This window comes from Lingula anatina, chromosome 1, assembly GCF_051362555.1.
Source record: "Lingula anatina isolate TDL-2025a chromosome 1, LinAna3.0, whole genome shotgun sequence".
NCBI lineage: Eukaryota > Metazoa > Brachiopoda > Lingulata > Lingulida > Lingulidae > Lingula > Lingula anatina.
In genome coordinates this window covers 61,866,006-61,877,899 of record NC_141767.1, presented here as the reverse complement: position 1 = coordinate 61,877,899, position 11,894 = coordinate 61,866,006, and the positions used below count along the sequence as shown (strand labels likewise).

Sequence of the window (11,894 nt, the reverse complement as noted above, 5' to 3'; positions counted from 1 at the left end):
TTTTCTTTCTCACGAAGTCAACTGATAAAAGTGTAATTATTTCTCACAGCCAGTGTCCGAGTCTTCACTTATTTCTACAGAAAACTGCATGGAAAATATAATTTTCATTACAAATCAAATACAAAAGTAAAAAAATGCCCCCCCCCCCGCCCCAAAATAAATAAATAAAAAATAATAATAATAAATAAATAAATAAATAAAATAAATAAATAAATAAATTTTAATGTGCCTGTGCATCCATTTTTTTTCTAAAGTTTGAACATAGAACTAGAGAAAAAGGAAATATTTTTTAATTCTCTAAAGGAAAAAGCATCGTGTTTCGTGATATAAATTCCTACAGCTACTGCAATCTGCCTTTGGGGCATTTTCCAATTGTTATGATTAATACTACATGACTTCGAAATATTCCAATTTTTTATAATTCTGGAAAAAGAGAAAAAAGGGTTGAGGCACAATAAAAATTGTGTAGGGTTTTAAATTCTAGAGGGCATTCTAAATGGTGAACAGCTGCTCATCTAATACACTCGTATAGCACTTTCAACTTGTTTCGTTTGTTAAGCTAGTTGAACATAAAGGTTGTGGAGGTCATACGTGTTTCGTAAAGCAAATCAACTGACGATGAGACCTTATAATTTCAGAGTGCCTGACACCGGCTGATTCTATCTCGTCCGTAATACGGTAATTGTATACCTGATCGGGACTCAAAGCACCGTAATCAGACACGCGTGATAGTGTCAGTCCTATGTAAACTGCCATACTTTATATAACTTGTTGTGGTGCAAGTTGATGAAAATGTTTAAATATCTGGGTTTTTAAAATCTGTATGAGCATAAAATAAAAGTTAATATAAAATGGTCACCACTGCTATTTAGCACTTTATCTTAACTCCAACACTAACATCTCGCCTTTTTTCACAACTTCAATTCGCTGTCAAAGCCAGAGCGCGAGGCTATATATATTGTTTATAATATACGGTACATCAGGGCATCTTTAAATTGGATTATTCACTTTTTAGTTTTGCAAAATTATGAACTGCATTAAAAACGTAAAGTAAGAGAAAAACGCTCTTAAACGTGATATCATCACGGATTCACTTCCTTAACTTTCTGTGAGAGAAAAGAATTGATGGAGAGATATTTGACTCTCAATTACAGTAATTGTAACGATCATCTTCTCCTGACACGCCATATTTCAGCTCCTACAGAGACAGTCCTGTCTTGATGGATGCATTGGTTGGTTGTCTCTTGAGGCATGAGAGGGTAAAACACAGCTAAATCCTTAATGATTTCATGACCGATTTCAATATCAGATCTTAATATAAGTAGAAAATGTCAACGGCATATTTTCTACAAAGAAAATAATAAAGAGCTGTTGCCCTGCCATACCCCCTTAATTAGAAATACCGGGCGCCAGCCAGCACTATAAAAGAGAAACATTTTACAGAAGAACATTTCAGTAACCACGATGGGTCAGATGAAACTCTCCCTCCTGTTGCTGTTAAGTTGTGTTGTGCACAGGACTGTTGCACAACAGAATCCGTTTACACAACAACAACAGAACTTTCTTACTGTACAACAGCAGCAGCAGCTGTTGTTGCAGCAACAAAGATTGCAGCAGCAGCAACAACAACAGCAGCAGCAACAACAGCAGGGGATGAGTGGGATCTCCATGCAGCCGGCACCAGGTAAGATTTCTTTTCAAAAACTAATATCTACAGTAGAACCATCTGACTTGTATGATGCGAGCCAGGAAGAAAGACCAGTCTTTTTTATATTAAAATGAAACTGTGTTTAAGAACAATGGTAAGGCGTAAATGATCTGTTTTAAACAATTAAACTACGTAAGTAGCTGAAATGAAAACACAACAGAGATTCGAGATTATGCATACAGAGATAAATGATGACAATAGATGAAAATGTATTTCGGTAGGAAAGAGCGAAATTATGGTTCTTCACGTGAAGCTAAGTATGAGCAAAAAATAAAATAAAATAAATAAATAAACATGTAAATAAAATAATTAAATAAAAATATCGAAAGCGCGATTAAAATACGCTTCATGTAGTATTTCTCGCCAAGGAATTATTTGATTTGGCTGTAATATGTCAATAGTTGTTTGATACACCATCTGAAACTGCTTCACTGTTCTTTGATGGAAAACTAAATACCCTTGCCTTCTGAAAAGATCGTTTTAAAAATTTGATTCAAGATTGACAAGATTTATTTGGTCTGGATGTATTATTGTTACATCTTATTATTGTTAAACACAATATTCTCTATATGAAGCTGAAAGAAAGAACACGCGAGTTTTAACTTCTTTGAAACTCTACAAGTCGCAATATCCTTATATGACGTGTTGGGAACTTTCTTTTAGGGACACAACCGCGTTTTTCATTCTATTCTATGCCAGAATTCTACAGTTCACAATAAGTTAAAATGGAAGGATTATGATGTATTTATAATTGCACAAAAGAAGTAAAAAAATCCATTCACCTTTCCACGCAAACATTGCCGATGTCTTTCAACCGACAAGCTTGAGATGTAAGTATATATGAAATAATGCCTATTTAGAACCCGGTTTGGATTCTCAGTTGAATCACCAGTCAGTTAGGCAGTATTTGCAAGTCTAACTGGTTTATTTACCAGGTCTGTTACCAAACTGCTTGTTTCAAGATTTACCAGCTATTTCCCCGTCGAGGTTTATAATTATCGCCCGACCGTGTCGAAGCGTTAAACTGATAGGATGTTAACTGGCTCCGAATTGGCACGAGACTACCTTGATAAACTCGAGCGTGTGACCGCGGTCAGATCGTGACCATTTTCATAGTAATTAAGCCTTCATAAACCATATGGTACTTAACCAAAGCATGTCACAAGTGAATCGGTCAGAGGTGGTTTGATTGTTGATATCAAATAAATTGTTATTTTTGTCAAGAGAATTGAATATACATAGTATATTTAATATCATATCTAATATCAAAACATCTAAAAAAATCTCATTTGTCTTTTGTATGTACTTTTGGTTTTTCACATATCATACTAGGTTTAATTTAATATTTGATACGCCAGGAGCATATCCCCATCTCCACTGATTTCCTCAAAAAGCTGTTCCAAAGTGTATTTGAATAACTCTGTAATTGTTTCATTCTCTATTTCTCGCTTGTGACAAAGCATAGCTTTACAAATCATAATATAATATAATATAATATAATATAATATAATATAATATAATATATTTTTCCTTTAATGTATAATACTTTAACAGATCTCAATGAGCTATTAGCAACGATTAAAATGTGCAAGGAAATTACGACTTCCAGTTAAATACCGGTGTTAGATAGGCATCATAGCGGTACATGCAACGATGCAATAAATTAGGCCTTGTTAACGGAAAATGTTAAGTGGCACTCACGTAGTTTATACAGCGTCTGTTAAGTGGTTACAAAATTGAAGACCATTTCCGTGGAGTCGCGGTGTCCATATCGCTGGTTATCGTTTTCAATCTTTTCTAATGGCAATGTAATTGGCCAGCTTGTTATATATAAGATGGAAACTGATATGAGAGTAACTTATACAAAGCGGCTTACCTACACACTGATCCACCAGTCGGTCAATACCCGGCACAATGGACATGTTGATATCTAATTGATAAGTCAATATGTTTGGATAGTTGCTTACTTTTCGACACACCCACTTGAACACTTCTGTCACGACATGCAGATATTTCTTGAAAATTTCAAAGAAAATGAAAATGCATTGTATTTAATCCCTGTTCAGAAGATTTATTAACATGTTTTCCTTCCCTGCTGTGATTAATCACGTACAATTGCGCTTAAAGACGTTTTTCCAGTTGTAATAAGATACCTTATCACCGTAAGCGTTTAAAAGTTCAGAAATTGTCTTCCGAGGTGTGTGTGTGTGTGTGTGTGGGGGGGGGGGGGGGTCCAGTTTTCTCTAACTGAGAACATCACCGTATTTGGCAAAAGAAGTGCAAATAATAGGCAAGGTAGAACGCGCAACACTGTCATGTAATAATATCAAGGGGATAAAAAAAGGACAAATACAATTTTGGACTGAAGTCTTCTACTTGTATTACCTAAGGCACAATCGAGCAGTTCAAATGTGGTAGATTTAATCTTATTATTCTTCTTCTTAATCTGATTGCTTGCAAACGATAAATTCCCACCCAGGTTTTATAAGGCCCATTCTTCTGCAGATATAAAAAGGTCATATTGCTAAGATCCAAATTTTCCATGGAGGGCTTTTATTTTGCATACAGACTTCAATCAATGCTGCAGTTTACCTCATCAGAATATTTTCATAATGGGTGCAAATAATTACTATATTTATTTAATTAGAAAATACGCAACATATTTTTCATACGCACCAAGTTTGTTATGAACGCATATTTTCATTGTGCCCTTCCTCCTGTGTGAGAAATTTGATCGAATATACGAGATAACACTCAAATGCTTGATTAAAATATCATTTGCGTGACAGAAAATGTGGTAGTGTCACATCGTGTCTGTAGCCAAATAATTCTTACCTGCAGACCCCCTTAATTGACCACCTTCTTTTAATGAGTCACTATTCTCTATTAACAAAAGCCTATAATTTTGAATCGTCTTCTCCTTATCGTTGTTCTTATGGAAATGATCCTGACGTATTCATAATGTGTACAGAATTGGTGCCAATACACAAGGACAATATAAAATTTATTTAATAACATCCCTAGATTTATTTAATAACATCCTTATGCGTTTTCCCCCGGGAAAAGTTGCTGATTGACTATTAAACCTGAACTTGCGGTTTCGTCAAGGTCAAAGTAATGCTGTTGACGTTGAAAATGTTTAGTTTTATTTCTTTTTTCTTGAACTCGTGGCGTGTTTTGTCACGTTAACAATATCTCAACTATCAAAAAATATAATGAAAAGAGTTGGAATTTAGAAGATGGGTAGGGTTTTGTATAACGGGAATGTCTTTTCATGTCTCCAAATGCAAAGCAAGTTGACAGGAGATGTGTTTTTATTAGCTAAAAGATCATTATACGCGATTTACAATATGAACTTTATAAAGATTGAATTTGAAAAGAAATACGGAGAAAAATCATTATGCTAATTGTTTTTCGTTTAATTCTTTCATTCAAATTTAAAAAGCCATTATCTCGGTTGTATACTAATTTAACTTAAATTTTGGCAGATGCATAAAATAGATGGCCTAATACCAAAGTGACATAATAAAAATTATGTTGCAATTTTCCTTGAAAACCAATAATGCTGATCACCACTTACTTGCTCTTTTTTCTGAATTCAGCGGCACCATGTCAGCGCGACGGACAATTTGTCAAGGATATGAACAACCACTGCATATTTTACAAATGTACTCTCGGTTTGGGAGGATTTGAGGCCAACGCCATGTCCTGTGCCCGTGGTACGGGTGTACCTGATGAGTACGGGAGAAGCGACCAATATCCAGATACACAGAACCCATGTACCCTTCTTTCAGATGGGCGTGGAGCTCAATGCGGGGAACAGACCAGACAACGTTAGTTAAAATTAGTGAAGAAAGTTGTTTAAATACTTCTTGTTGCTTTTAATGTGCATGGATATCAATTTATATAGTCATTAATTGAATGGTGCATTCGTCGCATGCTAAGTTTCCTTTGTGAAAATGTTGATCAGCGTTTTTCTAGTAGAATTTATAGAATCGACATTTGCACAGGGCCCAACTCGACATCACAAAAAAGCCACAGGCAGTGAATATGAATGACCTGTAACGTAGATTTGTTTGAGGTCTTATCACTTCAAAATTTAATTAATGATCAAGGTAATCTGTAGGAATAACCCAAAAAATGAATTTCTGCACATTTTTTGGTAAACTGATCATTTTCCAATGTTAGTTGCACTCCAACTGAACCAACAACGCCGTCTAGGCTCAGTCCAGCAGAACCAATTGAACCAGAATCAATTCAACCAGAATCAGTTTGGACAAAATCAAGGTACGTATGTGTCCATTTTAACAGTAGGGCTCAAATTACGATACATAGGTAATTTTATCTGTTCTTTTAATAATAAATCAAACTAGATATAATGTGACAGTCAAACTACAATGCTATAATTCAAAATGAAATGATAATTTTCAAGATAATAATGCTCGATTGGAATACTATATTTTGGGTATTTGTATCTGCATGAAAAGAAAAATATTGATACATTTGATATCTTTAACATGGCCTTACCTACTTGCTTTTAGGTATCGGTCAACAAGGACAAATTTATAATGCAAACGGGCAGCTGATAAGTGGCAGTCAGAGTAAGAACAACTTCACACCATTGTGGCTATGCAAATGTTTGATAAATCAAGATATATTGACTTATCCTTGAAGATAACAGCCCGTTTTCATTGCAAAATAAACCTTGTTTCTCATAAATACTCTCAAACTATCAACCACTATGTCAAATCTTAATTCTATCTTTTTAGCATGTTCCGGGGGACAAATTTATACAACCTGTGGTTCGCCATGTACCAGAACATGTGCCTCTCCCAGCCAGCAGTGCAACCTGGGAAATCAGTGTGTAGCACGTTGTCAGTGTCCACCTTCCGCCCCATTCTTTCACCAAAACAGGTGCATTTCACAATGTCCATCAGGTTCCTCTGGAAGCATCGCTGGAATTAACACCGGTATAAACAATCTTGGGTCAGGTACAAGTAAGTTGTCATTTGAATGTTTGCGATGTCGTGGCATAGTTGATTACCTACACGTTGCATTGCCCAACGTTTATGTGCACACGAAACCTGTATGTGTAATTCATTTGTACAAATGTTGTTACCGCTTGTGTCCCTCACATGTATAAGTACACAGCCCCGTATATACTTTGTCAATTAACATCATGTCAAGTATTTGTAATATGTGGTTCTTCTTGCAATCGTGCGTGCAAAAACATCAACCTTGTATAGTTAGATATGGAACATGTCTGCTAATTAAAAGCACTATTTCCTTTATGTTCATTATTAGCTTCTCCATAAAATGAAGGGTCATCTAATTTTCAATAGGAAAAATGGAAAAAAATTGAGCATGTGTCTCTAGATGAATTCAGTTGACTTAGTGCTTATGCACTCGACACGTGTAGTCAAAGACACAAAAACATTTCCCTTATAAGCTAGTCTGTGAATTCGCCTGCTTACTTCAGCTTGTAGCGGCGGTCAGTTTTTTACGCAGTGTGGCTCAGCATGCACCCGCACCTGCCAGAGAAGGAATATTGCTTGCACTCAGCAGTGCGTTGCAAGATGTCAATGCCCATTTTCAAAACCGATATATCACAATGGGCAGTGTGTTGAAGAAAACCAATGCCCAGGTGGAACCGATGTCGGGATATCCGGGGTCGCCCCTACAAGTAAGCTCTAAGAAATAGACCTAGATTAAATGTGCTTTTGAAAAATACCTACAACCACAGGGAATTGCCCAATGACAGATGCTTATCTTTACCCTGAAAATCTAGAAAATAGTCAAAACCCCTCAAAACCAAATATAAAGTAAAATGTGTAGGAATAAGATTTGGGTGCATGCTTAGTTTTGTATGATCTCATTGGTAGTCATACAGTACTAGATCTAAACCAAACTATTAGTAGAGTATATGAATAGAATCTACTAGAATTATATTTGAATAGAAGTTTTAACTAATACCTTTAAAAAGGTAAAAGAACAATACAGAGTATTTAGAGAATTTAGTTAGAATCTTGATAGTATGCTTTAAACCCTGAATGTTTCTGATATAATAAGTATGTTGAATATAAATGGGTCGCAAATAATTTTATAGGGACTGTTAACGGGATTTTGGTGCGACGAAATACAATAATATTTGTACTAATTTTACATGTAGGACCACTCCTCCATTTTGGTTAAGCCATATAAACGATGTCGTTTTTCTTGTATTTTATTTTATGCAACAGGATATTAGTATTCTTTCCAAAGAACGATCCAGTGTGCATTTGGACATTACTAAAGGCTATCCCAAAGTTATTAAAAACACGGAAATCCCATACACTGTCCCCTTTTACTCTTACTGCGCATTGTTCATTCAAAAATGGACAATCCATTTTTGAATGAACGATGTACAAAAACGGTGAATCCCTGAAGAGCAGTATTTTGTTTTAAAGTTTTCCTTGTTTTTTTTCCCCAAAATTGGACTCTATATTCCATATCGACATGAAGGTCTATGCAAGGTGAAAGTGGTAATTAAAACGGAGATTTAACAGGAAAAATACTATTTCCTAGACAGTTGCACAGATTGATAATAACAGACCGTCTTAAACCCCCCAATATTGTTCTCCGATACCAATTAACGGCTGTTACACGGGAAGGTATAAGATACAATTAGACACTGCTCCACCTTGCACAGACTTGTGTAGTGTAGAATGTGTGTATTAATCTAGTTGTCAGATGATTGCATTTACTTGGTGTAGGATGTAGCGGTGGTCAGGTGTTCACTCGCTGTGGGTCAGCATGCATTCGCACGTGTGACAACCCAAACCCCAAGTGCACGGGCCAGTGTGTACAGCGATGTCAGTGTCCATTCAGTAAACCAGTAATTCACAATGGACAATGCATCCAAGCGTACCAGTGTCCAAGTAGAATCCGTTGGATCTCATCTCAGAACAGCGGCTCCGTATGTAAGCGAACAATTTTATAATACATGGTTTATCTATTCCGTCGTGGAACACTTTCGTTTTATGGAAAACGCATTTTACAGGGAAAGCTAAATGGAGATAATTATTCATAGATGCAGCACCAATGGATGCAGACGATTGAGGTGGTTGTTAACTTGTAGAAAATGAATGTCACTTCAGTTAACAGGCATGGGACTTGTAACATCGGTTTAACTTTAGTCTGGTGAAACTCATCTAAATCTGGCGAAGGGGAGATAAGAAAATGAATTGAGGGTGAAATATTTTTAATTTAGTCATCTTAGTCTAATTTAGACATATTTTGATGAACTTTACTTTTATAGGGCAAAATTAACAGAAGATGTTAATTTCGGTTTTACGTTTCCAATAGTAAATCTAACGAACAAACGGATTAAATATAGAGCCACCATATACACGTATACTTAAAAAAAAAAAACACAATTCCATGCATTTCCACTGCCAACCACTATTGTATCTGAACCAGTCTTTGTTGTACCAATCTGTATGTTATAACTGTTATTTGTAACATTACTGGTGTTAAATACAAATAGCGTGTTTTAGTTTGCAGTGGAGGACAGATATACACGCAGTGTGGGTCTGCCTGCACTGCCACCTGCATAAACAGGCGACCTCGATGCACTCAATCATGCGTCCCACGCTGTCAGTGTCCATCGTATCGTCCTATCAATTATAACGGATTGTGCATCCAGGAAAATCAGTGTCCGCCTGGTTCTTCTGGTACGGGAGGAATCATCTATTGTAAGCTCAGTTTATCGTGTGCTTACTGACATCTCTCAGCCTGACAATAACAAAACTGTTTGAATAGCTTTGAGATATTTATGTACAACATTCAGCAGATGATTTAACTAACTTCTGAGTTTATTTTGATGTTTGGATACCTATTAACACACTTATCGACAACCAAAGAAAATGTTTTGGAGGCATTGCAAATCAACTTTCGCATTTTGAGATAATTTATAAACTCTGTTTCCCATAACAAATACTCCCAACAATCTAAATGTATTTTTTCATACCTCTTTGAAAATTGGTTGAATATCAGGCAGAAGTGTGCTTATGCCTTTTTCTAATACAATCATAACCAGTTAGATTACGTAGCGTTTTAATGCTGGAAGTGAGCCCATTAACATCAGTGACGTGACACAATATACAGGGTACACGAAGTCCTGTCTATGCTACAGCGGTGGAGTTTTAAAGGGCAAGAAACGACAACAGCGATAACAACACCCACCGTGTCTCCCTAGCCGTCAATATACATTTAAAGGCGACAAGAAATGCATGAGTTGGGATTACTGGATGCAAGGGCGTTGAATCATAATTGCCATGCAAGCTATGGCATTTTCAGTGCCGTACAATTGCAGGTTCATCATAGTATCATTTTCCTCATTTATAGATAAGATATGCAATATTACTTTCTAACATGTGAATTAATATATATGATCACCAGTTTCACAATATGGTTTGCTTTACAGGTAGACATAACTGTGGTGTTACTATCTTCTTCTTTTTTTTTTTTTTATCTATTTGCTATCTGTCATCTATATCCTTGTCAGAAAGCATGCTGCTTGAAAATATCTAAATGGTGTAACCCAACTTCTATACTGTCAATTATTACTGATGATTAATTTATACCCTTTTGTTCTAGAACTGTAACAGCGTGTTAACTTAATTCATTCTTTTTTAATATAATTTACTAGACACTCAGTGTACATTCAGCTTAGATGAGTTAACGATACTTATCCTTTCAAGTTTAAAGTAAAGAACACAGAATTTTAACAAAACATTCCGTGCAATGATTAGAAATACTTAATACGTTTGTAATGATTACAGTATTATTTCGTTGATGTTAGTCTTTTTGTCCGGTGCTTTTAGACGTTTTTAACTAGGGTGTCATTGACAGCGTGTCTAATCAAAGATCATTAACCGTTTTACATTGCTTACTATCTTCATGTAAACATCAAGAGGAGCATATGATGTCATTCATCTCTGCAATTTCTTTCGTTGTTTTATCTATATTTTTATTTTCTTCCGTTACAGCATGTACTGGCGGACAGACCTACCAGCAGTGTGCTTCTCAGTGCTCATCTACATGCTACCAACCCAATATTGGCGTGCCGTGCACTTTGCCATGCCGCGCTGGATGTGCTTGTCCCGCTGATAAACCTTATTGGCATAATAACCAATGTTACTCTCAGATACAATGTATCACCTTTGCCCGTGCCAGTGCCACACTTTTCTCTGGAGCCAGTGGAGTGTCAAACACAGGTGGCGTTTCAACCCAGTGTATGTATATCTTGTTCTTTTAAAACCAAATGGAACGGAAATCCAACTTTTTTTTACGATATGTTGGGTGTTAGTTCTCAAAAAATTATATTCCTTTTATTTTCCTTAAACTTATGAAATTGCTGTTAATAGATGTTGGCAATGGCATCATGTACAGGCATCAAGTACTGCCTGGCCTATCTTCTAGGTCTCCTTCGTTTTGACGAGTGACCCTGATGAATAACACAACTTTACATTAAAGTTTGCGCTGGAGGTCAGATATACTTCGTGCTCTGAATGTGCATCCATATTATACTAACATAATGTGCTGGTACCATCGAGTTTTTGACCAAATATGTACTCCCACTGATAAGACATAATTACCACCATGACAACCAATGTATTTGCACATGCAATGTTCATCCTATGCTTGAGGCAGTGTTTCACTTTTTTCTATCACTAAAGTAATTAGTCGAAGTATGCCTATAATAATAAAGTTTTCGTGATGTACAAATGTTTGAAATTGAATAAGGACAGGATAAGTTAAACTATTCCAAGGCAATGTTAGACCACCAACAGCTTTAACGTGTGCAACATGGGGCAGAAAGAATCTTTGATATTGGATCTAAGGCCATTTGCAAACCTTTGCAAAGAATTTCTATTTAGAAGAAACGCGTGATATGTCCCTTAATTTTACATGTAACATTTTAGTTTCTGTATGTGAGAGAACTCGCTTTTTATTTTTACTTTTTTTGCTTTAGATGCTTTCATTTAACTTTAACTATTGCTTCATTCTTTTAAACCATTTACTGCTGATGTTATCACTGAAATTTCATCAAAATACTGTAAAACTGCGCGTCTCTATTTTTGTGAAATACGTCAAAATGCCACGTACATGTATTGTCGTTCAATACAGTTGTTTCTTCAGTTAT

The 11,894-nt window shown here is 35.9% G+C and overlaps 1 protein-coding gene across 29 annotated transcripts in view; it reads left to right on the top strand.

The window, feature by feature from the left end:
* The first annotated feature begins 1,442 nt into the window (after nucleotides 1-1,442).
* The window catches only part of LOC106155075 (zonadhesin), a 30,346-nt gene continuing 19,894 nt past the window's right edge, over nucleotides 1,443-11,894 (top strand). For 19 of the 29 annotated variants that reach the window (XM_086999082.1, XM_086999081.1, XM_086999065.1 and 16 more), the window contains exons 1-9: nucleotides 1,443-1,684; nucleotides 5,311-5,541; nucleotides 5,897-5,995; nucleotides 6,250-6,309; nucleotides 6,478-6,705; nucleotides 7,188-7,391; nucleotides 8,461-8,667; nucleotides 9,244-9,441; nucleotides 10,738-10,983. In XM_086999082.1, the coding sequence (XP_086855208.1) occupies nucleotides 1,465-1,684; nucleotides 5,311-5,541; nucleotides 5,897-5,995; nucleotides 6,250-6,309; nucleotides 6,478-6,705; nucleotides 7,188-7,391; nucleotides 8,461-8,667; nucleotides 9,244-9,441; nucleotides 10,738-10,983 (1,693 nt within the window). In that variant the 5' untranslated portion in view covers nucleotides 1,443-1,464. The remainder of the gene's footprint in view (nucleotides 1,685-5,310; nucleotides 5,542-5,896; nucleotides 5,996-6,249; nucleotides 6,310-6,477; nucleotides 6,706-7,187; nucleotides 7,392-8,460; nucleotides 8,668-9,243; nucleotides 9,442-10,737; nucleotides 10,984-11,894) is intronic. The other 10 variants (XM_086999054.1, XM_086999057.1, XM_086999056.1 and 7 more) reach the window with 10 other exon arrangements.